This window comes from Nymphaea colorata, chromosome 3 (assembly GCF_008831285.2).
Source record: "Nymphaea colorata isolate Beijing-Zhang1983 chromosome 3, ASM883128v2, whole genome shotgun sequence".
In the NCBI taxonomy this organism is placed as follows: Eukaryota; Viridiplantae; Streptophyta; class Magnoliopsida; order Nymphaeales; family Nymphaeaceae; genus Nymphaea; species Nymphaea colorata.
In genome coordinates this window covers 15,134,651-15,150,455 of record NC_045140.1, presented here as the reverse complement: position 1 = coordinate 15,150,455, position 15,805 = coordinate 15,134,651, and the positions used below count along the sequence as shown (strand labels likewise).

At 41.5% G+C, this 15,805-nt stretch overlaps 3 protein-coding genes across 6 annotated transcripts; 1 reads left to right on the top strand and 2 right to left on the bottom strand.

Moving 5' to 3' along the window:
* The first annotated feature begins 3,874 nt into the window (after positions 1-3,874).
* Positions 3,875-5,282, top strand: LOC116249596 (protein ENHANCED DISEASE RESISTANCE 2-like). The gene has a single exon (XM_031622735.2). It carries the CDS (start codon positions 4,035-4,037, stop codon positions 5,016-5,018), a length of 984 nt encoding a protein of 327 aa, XP_031478595.1. The 5' UTR covers positions 3,875-4,034; the 3' UTR covers positions 5,019-5,282.
* A 3,169-nt stretch (positions 5,283-8,451) lies between these two features.
* LOC116251146 (pentatricopeptide repeat-containing protein At1g11290, chloroplastic-like) lies at positions 8,452-11,915 on the bottom strand. 4 transcript variants are annotated; one of them, XM_050076934.1, is made up of 4 exons: positions 11,546-11,915; positions 11,358-11,452; positions 8,991-10,840; positions 8,452-8,758 (listed from the first exon to the last, which is right to left on the bottom strand). In XM_050076934.1, the coding sequence occupies exons 2-3, from the start codon at positions 11,382-11,384 to the stop codon at positions 9,089-9,091; spliced, it is 1,779 nt and encodes a 592-aa protein (XP_049932891.1). In that variant the 5' UTR covers positions 11,385-11,452; positions 11,546-11,915; the 3' UTR covers positions 8,452-8,758; positions 8,991-9,088. The 4 variants fall into 4 exon arrangements, with proteins under 4 accessions (XP_049932891.1, XP_049932890.1, XP_031481097.1 ...); XM_050076933.1 differs by having other exon boundaries at positions 11,358-11,915; XM_031625237.2 differs by lacking the exons at positions 11,358-11,452; positions 11,546-11,915 and adding an exon at positions 11,077-11,349.
* Positions 11,916-12,047: 132 nt separating this feature from the next.
* On the bottom strand, positions 12,048-15,483 carry LOC116251147 (60S ribosomal protein L7-2-like). The gene is made up of 7 exons (XM_031625238.2): positions 15,345-15,483; positions 13,736-13,918; positions 13,541-13,638; positions 12,902-12,959; positions 12,740-12,819; positions 12,555-12,657; positions 12,048-12,448 (listed from the first exon to the last, which is right to left on the bottom strand). The coding sequence occupies exons 2-7, from the start codon at positions 13,916-13,918 to the stop codon at positions 12,233-12,235; spliced, it is 738 nt and encodes a 245-aa protein (XP_031481098.1). The 5' UTR covers positions 15,345-15,483; the 3' UTR covers positions 12,048-12,232.
* Between the last annotated feature and the right edge of the window lie 322 nt (positions 15,484-15,805).

The following is a 15,805-nucleotide window of genomic DNA, read 5'->3' as shown; positions in this document are numbered from 1 at the left end:
GCCATCTAGGCTGCATGCATTCGACAATATATAATAAATGAATTCAGTTTAGTTATAGGCATTCTAAATTGCAAATAAGCAAGTGAAAACGGATTTAGTTGGAAGCAAGTTGACCCATTCACCAGCATCCAAAGAAAATAGTCGTTGTGGCAGCACAGAACAGAATAGTGCAGGGCAAAGAAAAACCCTTTTTTGTTTATAATAGACAGATTAAATTACTTATAGTTTTAAACTCTTTCGCATTTTGCAAAAATAATATACAACTTCTGTATCAAACTCTTGCTTTCTCTAACCTCAAGTTTTTAGTTTTAAATTTTGCCCAAACAAGCAAATCTGCTTTTACTAGAGATGGTCGTGGCCAACAAACTTTTACAGAATGTTTCATGAAAAAAAGAAAAACGTTGTGTTTACAGAACACAGGTTGTTGTTTCAGTAAAGGGGAGTTTGGTAGCCTCGAATCTGAGATCGGAGGAGATTTAATTTCATTGGAAATCTCAAATCTTCCAATCCGACCACAAATTTGAAGTTCTGGCCATAAATAGAGGATCTTAAACCCTCTTTTTTCTCTTAACTGGCGTTTGTTTACGTTATGGGTCACGCGTAAAAAGGATTTTAAGTCAGCCTTGGATCCAACACACACCTTAAATATAATGAAATCCTGTGAAGCGTTTAACTGCATATTATATTCCATTTTCTGCAATGACAATACAGTGTTCTTGAGACGTGTTTCAAACATATGATGTTCTGTTACCAAACAGTGGCTCTTTGATTTTGGTACCCACTGCCTTTACGTGTACACTACAGCTTCTCCTCCTATGCATGTCCTTTTTGTCTGGCCTTACGTATTCACTAAAAAGTTATTTTTTACTCAGAAAAGAAAAAAACAAAGGCTCGTGTCCGTCGACATGATCGAGTAGCTAGAGATGTTCCAGTCTATAAACTTGCCTATAAAAGAAAAGGTAAACAAAAATACTCTTCCAAGCAGTAATAATCTTTTGCATATTATTCATTATATGATTGCGAATTATTCAGTTTGCAGTCTTTCTCATGTTGCTATTTGCATTGTATAAATAACCCAATAGTACTAACCACATGACAGAAAAGTCACCTGCCACTTAAGATTACAAGCTTCTCTTTCATTTCGCACAGCACAGAATCGTATCAAAATAAGCGCAGGAAAACAACAAAGATGGTAGGGCATAACATCATCAAAAGGTGATGATTCTCATGGCTGATGTCATTTTTTATGGCAAATTGCTCAGTCTTATCTCATCTCATGCAATTACATTTAATGTTAATCCCTTTGAGATGGAAAGGGACGGAGCCAATGAAAATTTTAGCTGACCTTCACCTCCCCCTTCCCGGGCGAAGGTGTTGCACACCACACCTGAAACTTTGGTTCATTCGCCCTCTGTTTAGTTTTGCACCAAACCTATGGTTCACAGTTCAAACCTGGCCTTTTTTTTATTCTCTATTCCTGCTTTTTGTGGTCTACAATATACCAATAATTGGATCCTGCGACAGACCATGTTGCCTTTGATTTTTTTTTTTTTTTTTTTGGAAAAGAAGAAAGTATATACTCTTTTACTGATATTTTTGCCCAAAACCCACCCCAACTGCTGATCCCCACAAGTTAACTCTCTTTTATATGTTGTTTTTTCTTGGAAAAAAGGGATACCAAGGTCAGCAAGTCAGAAAAGGAAGGTAGCTATCGGGAGCTGCAAGCTTTTCCTTCTTCTTTTTCCCAGGGAAGGGATGGAGGTTCGATCGATGGACGAAATTTCGTCGTCCTGTATTTCTTGTAACGAAAATTCACCTGCTCCATTCGCAAGTCTTGACCTAAAGGGCGAATAAGACGGAACATCTTTCTTCGTGACGTAAAATGGGTAGGTTAAATTTTAACAAGAACGACAACATATGGAGAATCCGGTTCAGGAAAACCATAAAAAAAAAGAATCCGGTTAAGAATCGATGTCGTTAACATTGGAACAAATCTTTTGCAGGAATGAAAGTGAGAGATGTCAATGGGTCAGATGATTGGATATCCAACCAAATTGCTTTTGAAAAGTTAAAAATAGAAAAGATTAATATCTGATTAAGAAACGGGATCGAATTTGGATTTGAGAAATGACCTCCAATCAGTTTTCGTTTCAGTTTAAGATAAACATCTGATTGGATTCAAATTTAATTTCAAATAAATATCTATACATCTTCCCAATATCCATACATCCTGAAATCAGATCTTAAGATTCAGTTGTGTATTTAAAACTTAAAAGTCAGATTTAGATGTATATATTAAGAAAAAAAGCCAAATTTAGATTGGATGTAAATAAGAAGTTAAATCCAAGTAAGAAATAAAAAGTATCCATTGACATCCAATGAGTGTGTGCTTATGCTTGTGAAGTTTCTTATCTATTCTGAAGTATAAGATTCTTCGTGCTAAAACGAGCAGACCCTTTCCAATTACTCTTAACCATCTGTGAAGCATCAAGTTTTTTCGTTATCAGATCGTAAGAATCTCGTATTTTCGATCCAAATCAAAACTAACCGATCAAATCGTCTCAAAACATCTCTCTCTCTCTCTGCTCCCCCCTTAGATTTAGCCGTCATCTAAGGCGTCATTGACCCTTTCTGTATCCTTCCTTATATATATATATGTATAGGAAGGGTTAAAATCTTAAATAAAAATGAGATCCGCACATTAATAAATATGATTTGTCTCGTGTGCATGAATGTCTACTTGTCGACTGCGGATCTTGACCTTGTGGGCATGGAAGTCAAAGGATCGGACCATCGACATTTGGTCTCAATCGAGTAAACGGATCGACGACCATGGATATTTTGATTTGTTATCTATAGTCACCTGAGCTGTGCAAACTCTGACTTGAATCACCAGACGGACAAGAAAGCTCATCTGTCACCTACCCTGAAATATAGAGATGGTCGTCGTGTCTAATACAACGCACGCACTTCTCTGAAAGGATGTCATAAATTTGAACAAGCAAGGAGCATACAACCAAACCAAGCTCCTGGTTGGAACTTCGGAGATGGAGCGTGGCCGGAAGTCGAACCCACTGCCACGCACCCTCCAGCTGAGCTGGGGTTAGGTGAACCTGCCCCACGCTCGCCGGTGTGGTGGGCCTGACGTTAGATCCAAATACTCAATCTTAGAATTCCTTCATCCTTTCCACATGAATCAGCCTTTAATGCAGACATCTTTACGCATTCGAATGCACGCCCAATTTCTTGTGTCGCCGCCCTCATCAATACTTTGTCATGGCAAATTAAATTTGTGATTCGGCTTCTTGGGTGACGACGTCCAAATTTAGCACTTAGCTAATATGCATTCATTTATTAAAATAATTCAATGCTTCTCTTTTTTTTTTATTCATTTATTTATTTGTTTTTTTGGGAGGAGGCGTATGGATGACAGCCCAAAACCAGGTTTTGGAGGCAAACTAAAACGCTAGTTTTGGATGCCCATTCTAAATGCATTTGGATGACATTAAAACTAGGTTCTTTTGCTTTGGTAAAACCAAATTTTTATAAAGGACCTAAATAGACCTTCCTTTCCTTCTCTCAAATAAAACGGAAGCCAAGTTCTATTCATGTCATCCAAATATCATAATCAACTTTTAACTAAATTTTCCCAAAGTTTAATTTTTATTTGTAAGGTTTCACAATAACAACTACATAACCTTCAGTTCTTCAAATTGTTTAGGACTACACATTCACGCACATCATTTAATAAATGGCATCGCGACACGAGACTGAATCTGATTCTTGCAATTCAAATTGGATCACGATCCGGACCCGACGGGCTTGGAAACCTCGCGTGTCAAAGCCTTTGGTAATTCCCTTCGGAGGCAGTATAAAATTGACAGCTCACCGACGTCGACCTTCTGGCTTTTTCGCTCCTTCCCGTAGACCTTCCATTCCGAGGGGAAGGAAGCAGGATAACCACGGCCACTCCTCACACTACCGCCGCCAACGACAGTCGAGCAGGAGCAGCGGCAGCATCAACGTCCGCCCAGATGTGTCCGACGAAGAAAGGGAAGGAGGCGCCTGTGGGCTCCGGGAGTGGCGGTAGCGAAGGTGTCAGAGGAGGAGGGGTGGAGGTAGAGCCCGCTTGGATGGAGGAAGCGCGGTCAGGCGGCTCCCTCAAGACTGTCGACCTCAACACAGGTACTAATGGGTGGGCGTCCCCTCCGGGCGACGTGTTCAATGTCCGGGGCCCCAACTACTTTCCCCGGCGCCAGAAGAGCCCCGCCAACCCGGCTTACCTCCTCTCCCCTCTCGGCGTCGACTGGCTCCGTTCCACCGGTCGCCTCGACGACGTCCTCGGCCGCCCGGACAACCTCGTCGCCGGCGCGCTCCGCCGCGCACAATCTCGTGGAGAGTCGCTCAAGGCCTTCCTTCTCGCCGTCAATCTGCAGGTCCCCGGCCGCGATCACCATAGTGCCGTGTTCTACTTCGGTTCCGAGGAGCCTCTCTCTCCGGGTTCGCTCCTCTTCCGGTTCGTCAACGGGGACGACGAGTTTCGGAACGCCCGGTTCAAGATCGTAAACCGCATCGTCCGGGGACCGTGGATTGTCCGGGCGGCCGTGGGCAACTATGCGGCGTGCCTGCTAGGTCGGGCGCTCCAGATCCGGTACGTGAGGGGGCCGAACTACCTGGAGATCGACGTCGACATCGGCTCGTCGGCGCTGGCGAACGCTATCCTGCACCTCGCGCTAGGATACGTGACGACCGTTACGATTGACATGGGATTCTTGGTGGAGGCGCAGGCGGAGGAGGAGCTTCCGGAGAGGCTCATCGGGGCGGTCAGAATCGCCCACATGGAAATGGGCTCCGCCGTGCCCATTGGTATCACGGAAAGCGCCATGACGACCGCCGCGGCCGCTTCTGCCGGGAAGCACCACCACGCCAAGGGCGGGGGAAGGAGCCTCAGCAAAGTGAAGCATGTGGATAAGGACGGATCGGTGGCGGACGAAGTGAGGCCTAACGGTGCAAGTTGAGTGAGGAGAAAGGGTCTGTTTTCTGACTTTCCTCTACAAACTGTTGGGGCTCTACGCTCGGCACCAATCTTCAGCTTCCGTCGTCTCTGTAAATAAGGAATGGGAGGATTTAGGGAGAGAATATTGGTTGAGACAGAGATAGAGAGAGGGAGAGCGGTGTCGGTGTTGGGGATTACTTGTCTCATGCTTTTGTTTTTCTTGGGTTCTGTTGCCCTGACTTCATCTTCGTCTTTCGTTAATAGAATGATTATCCACATGAAATAACTCATTGGCATCTTCTGCGGTTCCTAGTCGCACCATACATTAGGTGTTGCTTAGCGAGATGGAAGGAGGTGTTCTCAGAGCATTTCTTTTCCGTTCAGATGACGGTTCGGCACTCAGTATTTGCTAACGCAGATTTCCCCAGGGCAAACAGGGAACCTCCTTTCGTTTTAAACCTTTCTACCGCCGTACACCTTTTGTCTTTCATGGCACGCCAATTTGTGCTCGACTTTGATTCCGTGCTGTATTGTGAAAGACTGATAGAGTTAATCATTTGAATCAAGGAAGGAGGTTTGAGTTTTGGGGTAACCCCGCGGTAGACCCACCCTTCCGTCTCTGAAGACTGAACACCTGCAAACTGCCAACTGAGAGAGAGACAGAGAGAAATTCTGCATAACCAAAATCGTTTAGCATATATTTTTCTTTTTTCCTTTTTAACCTTCCCCCATCCAATGTGGAACTCTTTACAGTTTGATGAATTACTGTGAAGTGATTGGAAAAGGGTATTCCGGTTATGCAAGAACAAGTCTGGAAAGATGGGTACGTGGCCGGTTTATGTTGCTGCCTTTTTCTTTTCTTCTTCTTTCTTCGTTATTTTTCCTCAGTCCTGCCCTCATCAGAATTGGTAATGGAAGGGTCCTCCTTTCTCTCTGTTTACTTTTTCTTTTTTCTTTTACAAAGAAGGATGACGATCGTCAGTTTGTGCTACAGTGGAAATGCTTTGAGCAGTGGTTTAGACTGGTGACAGTAACAGCAGCACCCAGTGTTGGCGCTGCCTTGTGGATTTTGACTTTTTTCTGCACACGGGAAAACAGGGTTTCAGTTTTGCAAAGCGGGGTCCAAAAAATAAGTCTGAGAGGCATCTTTTATTTACTTCTTTTTCTTTTTTTAAGCTACTTGCCAAAGATGACCAACCATTACTGAATTGTTTATGACAACTTTTTAAAAGAAAGTGCAGCTCTTCTGTTACTGAACTGTGAATCAGCAGAGAAATGAGAATCCAGTTCCTAAAAGCTTCAGCCAGTTGTCGAGTTCTAAACATGAGCCCGATTTCTCACTTTGATAGACGACTTGCTTCCCGTATTATTATAGATTAAATCGACCTTCAACGTCTTCCATCATAATTTTGGTACTCAGTTCTTAAACGTTTTGCCTTCTGTTGTCAAAGGATTGGTAATTTTAAATGATTTCACATTTCCATTTGTATGCCATTTTATTATGTCTGGGGCATCTAAAATTTTGAACTAGTTGCTTAGTGATTTCTGCTTGCATACCGCTTCCCGAGTTATTTGAAACAACTCGATTTTGAGGATCAAACTTTCCCTGCATTGTTCCCTCGCTGTAAACTTTCCCTGCATTGTTCAGTTAAGCACATTTCACTTTATCCATCCATCACAAAAAGCTATGTGCCGATTCATCTGAGAAAGAGAAGGATGGAATTTCACAGTGGCCACAAGATTCTGTCCTTTATGCACATGGAACAAGTCGCGGAGAAGCAATGCCCTGTGCCGATTTCACTGGTGCCGTAAAAGTGAGGGAACTGGTTTTCGCCATTCGTTTGTTGACTTGATTCCTTAAGCTACCCATGTGGACAACCAACCGTGTGGTCACTAAAATCGACCAGTTAATTGAATGTGAAATCAAGAAATTAAATTCCCTCCCTCTGGCGCCGGAGCATACTTAAGTCTGCACCACCCAAATCTTAAATGGATGCACCAACTTTTCTCCATCTATGAATGCTGATAAGGGACTCTCATGATGTTGTCGTCTTCGTCCATCAGCATGTGCGATGTCTTAGAGCTTCACGTTCCAAGAGTTTAGCGGAGTTGTATCTCTTCCCAGTTTTCTTCCAAAAGAAAAGAAAAAGAAGAAGAGAGAGAGAGAGAGAGAGGAGGGACATGAACAAGGAAGACCAGAAACACTCCTGGCTTTTGATGAAATGCCATCAAGATTTCTTGGGCTTCCTGGATTGTCAAATTCCGTTATGTTGGCAAGAAAAGGATCAAGGAAAACTCAATTTCTTGGGTGGATAGAGGTCATTTCTCAAATGTCGAAGGAAAAGAATTCTGAAAAACGCTTGGTAATTCACTTTTACCTGCTTTGTTATGGAAAACGATTATGGTTACGCCTCCAGAAAGTGCTCGATATTTTGTACCTTCTCTTATGCAACTTATAAACAGGAAAACTGCCAAAAGACCCACAGACTCTATAGGAAAAAAATTTCTGTGACCAATGATTCCTGCACATGGCCACTAGGCGCAGGTAAAAGGCGGTCAAGCATCTGCCACAATGGGGCCCAAAGAACCAAACGTAGTGAAAAACTTATTAATAATGAAGGAGCCTGCTGGCAGGCTGATATATGTGGTTACTGTACGAAGTACACGATGTAATGGACCATCTATTTGTGGTCAGCCTCTGCCATTTTCTCGATCAAAGCGGCCATGAATGGACCTGCAGTTTCACATCTAGCTCTATGACATTGAAGGTTTGCTGTTATGGGTCCGTGGTTTATTTAACCAACGTCTCAGATACATGCATCCACAATTTTATTACTCTTTTTGGTCACCTTCTGAATGTATAGCAGGTGAAGAATCCAATGAGGAATATATAGGCTAAAAACTGTTTCAAGCATGAAGTTGATAAAATAAATATTCTAATAGTTAGCCACTTCAAGTAGACTGTGAAAATGACAATGGTGTCGAAACTTACGACTAACGACCAAATTGAGCTGTGGATTCTATGATTCTTTAGAATTCTCAGAGCAAAGGAAATAACCAACACAATTGTGACACTTAACCATGTTTAGAAACACTTTAACAAGTGCCAAGCCTTTAATCATTTTTGGTTGGGGATATGCATGACAAGATGCAAGAGTAGGTTGATAACAGGAGAGTATTCTGCAAATAGATCGGATTTGGGTCAGCTAAAAACAGATGGAAAGTCAAATTATGTGGAATATGTAAAACTGCAAAGGCCCCGCAATTTATACCATCCAAACTAGTGGTGTTCCTAGTCCGTATCTTCCATGGCCTCATGGCACTCCCTTGTTGCTTACCATGTAAGAGGCTGGTCGTTGAGATGCATGCAAATTAGGCAAAACCTATTCTCCGAAAGTTCCTTACTAAACAGAAACAAGAGAGAGAGGGAGGAAGATTGACAATTTGGCACCCCCTAAAACAATTTAGTTGTGTAATTCAGTTCAATGGCAACTGGAGGACAAAAGGAAAGTAGAACTTGCCTGATACAAATGGTCCTAATCAGACTATTAAAGTGCAGGCAGCAACAATTGAGTAAGAAAGAAGGCAACACCACTTGCTCATTTAATTTTCTATCAACTTTTGTTAGGAAAAAGAAAGTTCTCTTCTACTTTTGATCATATTCTACATGATACTGCTGCCAACCTCAATTCGCTTTGGCCACTTGTATCAACCAGCTTCATGCACCGGTGCAATCGGGTCCACAATAATCGAGTACAGAGCCTTCAGATCAAAAAGCGCAATATTATGAGTATTTATGTCAAATTAAAGCGAATATGTTTTGCAAAACAATCCAGATAATCAGGTCGTACGTACGAATGAGTGGGCAAGCTGTGGCATGCAGATCCAGAAGTTAACATATGCATTTATTTGAAAGTTATTTATTTTCAAACACATCTAAAGAATTTATGTTGATCTTTTTAAACATAAAAGTTCTGAAAAAAAGAAAATGCACCTCGTCTCCATCAGGATACATGCATCACCTGCCAAATGGATCTCCCTCGGCTTACATACTGCACATTTGATTGATTTGATCAACATATTCCAATAAACTTAGTTTTCCAAGCCAATCTCTTCCATGTGTTTCCTCAAGCAACCCAGAGTTTCATAAATCTCTAAGGACAGAGGATGAGTTCTATCTCCAACAGTAAACCCATGTAGACCTTCTCCTCCTTCAACACAGCTCCAACCAGGCTTCTTCTTCTGCTGGGTTCCCCTCCTAAACACTCTCCTCATGATCTCGGCTTTCTTCCACCTCATATTACTGGAATTTATGTTGCATAGAACCACATGGTAACCTGCATTCTGAGGATCTAAATCAAACAAATGTTTGGATGCGAGCTCACCAATATTGAGATTGGAATGAATTCTGCAAGCACCAAGCAATGACCCCCAAATTCCACTGTCCGGTTCGATAGGCATTGCCTTTATGGTCTCATAAGCTTGCCCAAGATGACCCGATCGACCGAGCAGGTCCACCATGCAAGTGTAGTGATCCAGACCGGGCGTAATTCTTGAATCTTTTCTCATGTCAGCAACAATTTGGCACCCGTCATCAAGCAAGCCTGCATGGCTGCAAGCAGAAAGCAGACTGATAAAGGTAACATTATTCGGTTCAAGTCCTTCCTTTTTCATTGCATCAAAAAGCTGCAGAGCTTCTAATGCGTATCCATGGAGTGCATAATTTTGAATCATGGCACTCCACGAAACCACATCTTTCTTGTTGGCTTGATCAAAGCAACGCCTTGAGTAAATGATGCTTCCACATTTTCCATACGTATCAATTAGAGATGTTATCGTGGCTATATCATCGATGAAGAAACAGTTCCTAAAAAGGTACGCGTGGATCTCTCTGCAAATACTCAAAGCACCCAGATGAGTAGAAGCGGACATCAGGCATCTTAAGGTATCAGGCCCAGCTCTGAACCCTGCAAGCTGCATTTGCCCAAATAGTGAAATAGCTTCATTGAGGCATCCGTTCTGAACATATCCGGACACCATTCTGCTCCAGGTGACATAATTTCGTTCTGGAGTTGTTTTGAAAACACGAGTTGCTAAAGCAACAAACCCGCACTTGCAATACATATCCAGAAGAGCAGTTTGCAGTTTTACATCTTGTAGTGCATTCTTCACTACGAAGGAATGAAATTCTTGCCCCCGCATAATATCCCCCAACTTAGCACAAGCGGAAATTACAGTGGTAAGAGCTTCAGGATTTGGCTGCACACCTTCATCCAACATTCTTATGAAGGTTTCGATTGCCTTGTCCTTGTTCTGTTTGAAAGCATACCCAGAAATCATGATGTTCCATGAGATCGCGTCCTTCTCATCCATCATGTCAAAAAATTTCTCTGCTTCTTCAGCGTTACATGTTCTGTCATACATTGTCAGAATTGAATTGCCTAGAGACAGGTAACCTTCCATACCTGATTTGATCACGTAACAGTGAAAACTCTGGCCGTGCACCAGGCTTGCGGAGAGATAACACGCCTGAAACATGGCTAACAACACCACGGGGTTGGGCTTCAGACCTGTCAGCTGCATTTGACCAAAGCACAGAAATGCATCATTAAAATCTCCTCTCCGAACATGCCCAGATATCAAGGACGTCCAAGAGACGACATCTTTCTGAACCATATCATCGAACACTTTGCGTGCTGCGGACATGTCTGCGTACCTTGCATACATCTCCACCTGTGTATTACAAACATAGACATCTGAACCAAAACCTAATTTGATTGCAGCACAGTGGACCTTCTTCCCGACCGTTAAGCAATTTCCATGTCCGGCGATTGCCCTGTTCACCTGAGGAAAAGTATAATGATCAGGTTGGACCTGTTCCCTTCGCATCATATTATAAACGCATATGGCGTTGCTGAATAAGTGGATGTCCACATGAGACTTTATGCGTGAATTCCACAAACCGGCAACAGACATGTATCGCCCCTTTTAGATGCCTGAAGAAACACTAAGAGGAGAATGGATGCATTCCCGGTTCAATATGTCTATCAAAAGTAAAGATCTTCACATGGTCAACATACCACTTAATAGTGTAGACCCACAAAAGAAAAGAAAAATCCAACGTGCTAAGTCCCCGTGGAGGCAGTAGGAGATGCTTGATCGGTATCATGTCAGATTCTGAGGGAGCCTCTCAGAATATAGGTTTCCAGAGGAGTAAGCACGAATCGGTAGCGGATTCGTTGATGTTTTAGGACTAGTAGACCTAACTACGAATACTTTCACAATGCTAGCCGTTTGTTTTGAACAGAGATCGGATCACTGATTTTTCTTTTCCTTTTGCCCTGTTACTTGCACCACGCACCTGGTTATCTCCTCTTTCGTATTTCATATGAAATGAAACTTCTTCTTCTTGCGGTGCCTTTCTAGGCGAAGCTTCCTCCCGAAAATTGGACAACCCTGAAAAACAAAATTAGGGTACACGGAACAAAATAAAAATCTCAATTCTCGTTGGAAAACATCTTATTTCTTGGAAAGTAGCAATCTCGTAACTTATTTCACAGCCTCATGGATTTTGAACTTCCAGAAGTATCGACAAGATTGTTGCAATACATACGAATTGCACTTAGACAACTCAATCCAACACATAAACGCCCATTGCGAAATAACGCCTGATAGAAACACATTTAGTACGTCGGTCGAATGGCAAGGGAATAGCCATTTTTTGTATACCATGTACTACAGACTGGTTTCATGAGCAAAAAGAATTTTTGTTGATCCAGAAGGGAAGCATTTCGTTTGACATCCTTTTGCACGATTCACGGAAATGAAGGGGGCCGCTTAAAGTCAACAGCAAATAAGGTCTTCATTTCACACATTGTCTGAACGCCTGTACCCTATGTACTCAGAATCAGCCTTGCTATATCCAACCAACAAAAGTGGCGCCAATTGTGTTGTGATATCGAGGTTCAGAGAAGCATTTGGTCCGAAACAGCTCAAGGACATGAAACTTAACAGAGTTAGACGAAGGTCACAAACACCCAAACACAGAATAGAATATGACGACAAAACTTGCATTAAAATAATTGCTGTGCTAAAACAGTTTTGACAACAATGACGAACCGACAAGTGCTCAAGAAAGAATCTATGAGCACTAAAAGAGTCTCACTGAGATCTACCATCAAACTACAAAACTAGCCTTTGCAAAGCTCATCTGCCCATCCAGAAGACTCAGATCATCTAGTTCATTCTCCTAATCAGCTCATTGATCTTGTCTTCACGGTTTCCAGCATCACCTCCCTCAACATAGTGGTTTCTCTTCTTTTTGAGGCCACCAGATGGGGCAGAAAGCTTGAATGGCCACAAAAAGTTGTTTGCTTCCTTGAAATGAGGTCCCACGGTCATTATCTCGTGAATCAGATCTTCGACACAGATAATGCCATACTTGCCTAGAGCCTGACATAAGCAGAAGTTCACTTTAGGTGAAGTGAAACAAAAAAAGCAAGAAAAGTAGAGGGCAATACAACAGTAAAAAACAAACACAAGTCGGTAGTCTAGGTACCTCTTCCACAATGGAATTGTCTGTCAACGGGATCCGCTGATTATTCAATTTTCCAAAACCTCTCTTGTATACAAGCTCTTTTACGCTCTTCAAATTAGGATAGCTGGTAGACAAGAGATATTATCAAACATGAAACATGTAATAATTGTATCACTTGTATCATCTAAAAACAAATGAAACCGTACCCATATGTAACGTAAGGCTCAACTTTGTGCAACATATTCATCGTGGCTTTGTTTACCTTCAGGAAAACACCATTGAATATCTGCAATAAAATACACCGTTAACGTGACACCAAAAGCATCCATTTAAGCAGAAAAGTGGAGGTAGTATTGCCAACATTCTACCTGTCTCAAGCGCAATAACTGCAAGATCTTTCGTGTCTTGGGATGCATTGCATTGATACTAGAAAACGCAAAAACACAATAATCTAGAATTAGATACATTTGAAATGAGTACATCACATCAATTCAAGAATTCAAAATGAGAATGTATGCCATTCTTGTTTTTAAAGAATGATGTCCCCTGCAAAGAAAGAAACAGAGTAGAGACTGATTTTCCAACTGAACCAGAAAAGTGTAACTGAACTCCATAGCACTGGAGAGGCAGCAGTTGATGATCAAAGAATAGGCATTAATTAGTTTAAAAGGAAAAGATTCAGAGCTGTGGCTAGGTATACATGAATGTAAGTTATAACCAACAGACAACCATTTGCTCCAAGACTAAAAATGGTCAACCAGAACGAACACAAGGTATTATAATAAAAATTACATGTCTAAGCTTCATAAATTGAGTCATGCAATATATGGTGTCAGGTAATGGGTTGTGCATAACCATACCTTGCTCAAACTCAGATGTACATAGAAATTACAGACACTAAACCTAAATAGTCACTAGGAAAAGCCGGAAAGGTAAATTGCAATATGAAAAAATCATAAAACAATAACCATTACATTTCAATGCAAGAAAAAAAAGGCAATCCTCACCCTCGAATACGGATGATGAACAGCAGCTTTGCTTCTGGATTGACATAAAATCCGCCTTTCAGTTTTGCCTCTCTCTTCAGCCTAATGAGTTCCTTATCCTATCGATTAAATGAAAAATATAAGCAGGTCATCATTTGCACATATAGATTCCCAAATTAAAAAGGCAGAAAAAAGCAATAGAAATGATCATCTCACATTCTCCTCGTACTCTTTTGCATATGCTTGAGCCCTTTTAAAAATCAACTTCCGGTTTTCGGCATGCTTTTTCTTCTTTGCGTCAATCGCTTGCTTCTTTGCCAAGCTCCATTCTTCAAGTCTCTTTCTTTTCTTTAACACTGATTCTGGAATGATTGCAGCACCTTTCTCGTCTTCACCCATCTACCCCCACAAAAAAAAAAAGAGGAAAAAAAATCAGATACAAAGTTCACATCCTCCTAACAATGAAATTATTATATTAACACCTCTCCTGAGTATTCTTGAGAGTCTGAGACAAGCGTAATTCATCAGACATATATTAAAAAAACAAATAGCAGGTTGCATGAAACAAAAATATTGAGGTCCCAACCAACGAACCAATAAACTTCACGTCTTGCATATGAGATGCAATGATCAAAGAGTTAAACACCTCAGTATTTGCAACCATGACTCTGGTAACTCTGATCTACATGCTCAATTACAAACCCTTGACTTCCTTTACTTTAGTTTCTATTACCAACGTCTTTGACTCAGCTGAACTTCTCGGGACCAAAATCAACATCTGAACACCGTTGAATTGGACTGAATATTCATATTTGGAATATAAGCAAAATTCAAGTAGAACAGCCAACATTGTCCCTGCAAACCATGAAAGCCACGCATACAAAACCCTTCCAGGAAAGGAATTGAAATAAGGGCGCTTATCTTGGAAACAGCAGTTTTAGGTCATTTATACTCTATTCACGGGCCAAAGGCACGACTCCACAGCAACATACTGATGAATAAGGTCACGTCTAGAAAAAAGCAAGCATTTTTAGAAATCAAACAATAAAAGCAAAACTACGAAATTCTGATCTTTCCCACTTTCCACTTTATCTGGGTACGCTAAAAATGTTCTCAAGAAGCCTTCTTTGTCAAAAACCTGACTCCTAACGAATGTAAGCATCATCATTTGGCAATAGACAACTAAAAGGAAAGCTCATCCGAAATACGAAGTACTCTCGTCAGCTGAACCCGTAAAACCGATGCAAGCCCCAGAATAGTTAAACTTCACTAACATCCCAAACATGACATGGACAACCTCTGGACACCATGTACATGAACCCTGTGGCTCAACCAATGCACTTCAATTGCAACAAAAGCAAACACATTCACTTCTAAATAAACCTATGCCTAAGATAATATCCCACGGAGGAAGCAAGGTAGAACAGATGAAGAAGGAATCGATAAATCTAATAAAACTCGTGCAAAAAATAAAAAGAAACACATAGTGGATCATGTCAGACGTTCCCAAATCGGACATGAGAACTACAGTTTCTTTTCAAATGCTTCCTTGTCAAATGCCATAATCAGATTTTTATACGTTACTGCAGATCCAATAGATGCACCTTTTTCCATCTGACAACAAGCACATCGAAATCTAAGCAACACAAATTATTCTTAAAGAAATGGTCATCTGGGAAAAAAAAAAACTGCGAAATCCACAGCAACGGCAAAAGGAGTTTCATGGTTCAACAACAAACATCAATTATACTGGAAATACAGAGGCGCAAAGCCGCATATCAAGGGAGAGAGAGAGAGAGAGAGAGAGATGGGCTGACAGACAGACCTTTCGTTTTCTCTTCACTTGATCCTCAGACAGCGCGGGCGAGAGAGAAAGCAAGAGAGGGGGTTACAGGGGGAGGGGAATGAAATAAGAACATGTTCATTTTTAGGGTTTTGATCGGACGGCTCAAACCTCCGCTTAATCTAACGGGTCGGATTCAGGTCGCTGCATCTACTGCTGATTGGATCCAGTAAAGATCAAGTATTCAAGTGTAGAATAAAATAGACTGGAACCGGGTCAGACATTTCATGTGCCACGAGACGCAGCATTTTGGCACTTCCCCAACATTTGGATTTGGGTCGATTCATTTAGGGGCATTGTATTTTGAGGGTGGAAGATTCAACTCTTATATAAATCATAGGATAGGATGAAATATTTTTCCCGCTCACCGACAATTATGACATGAATTCAAACAGCTAAATTCTTCTAGAAATCCATATTCCTTCGTAGACTAAAAAACACAA

What these genes read in the sequence shown, in the direction of transcription:
- LOC116251146 (XM_031625236.2), bottom strand. Translation starts at nt 10,972, where the DNA reads ATGTCTGTTGCCGGTTTGTGGAATTCACGCATAAAGTCTCATGTGGAC.
- LOC116249596 (XM_031622735.2), top strand. Translation starts at nt 4,035, where the DNA reads ATGTGTCCGACGAAGAAAGGGAAGGAGGCGCCTGTGGGCTCCGGGAGT.
- LOC116251147 (XM_031625238.2), bottom strand. Translation starts at nt 13,918, where the DNA reads ATGGGTGAAGACGAGAAAGGTGCTGCAATCATTCCAGAATCAGTGTTA. An exon ending in GAGCCTTACGTTACATATGG is followed by an intron (nt 12,658 to 12,739) that starts GTACGGTTTCAT and finishes CTTGTCTACCAG; the next exon opens with CTATCCTAATTTGAAGAGCG. An exon ending in ACAATTCCATTGTGGAAGAG is followed by an intron (nt 12,449 to 12,554) that starts GTACCTAGACTA and finishes TGCTTATGTCAG; the next exon opens with GCTCTAGGCAAGTATGGCAT.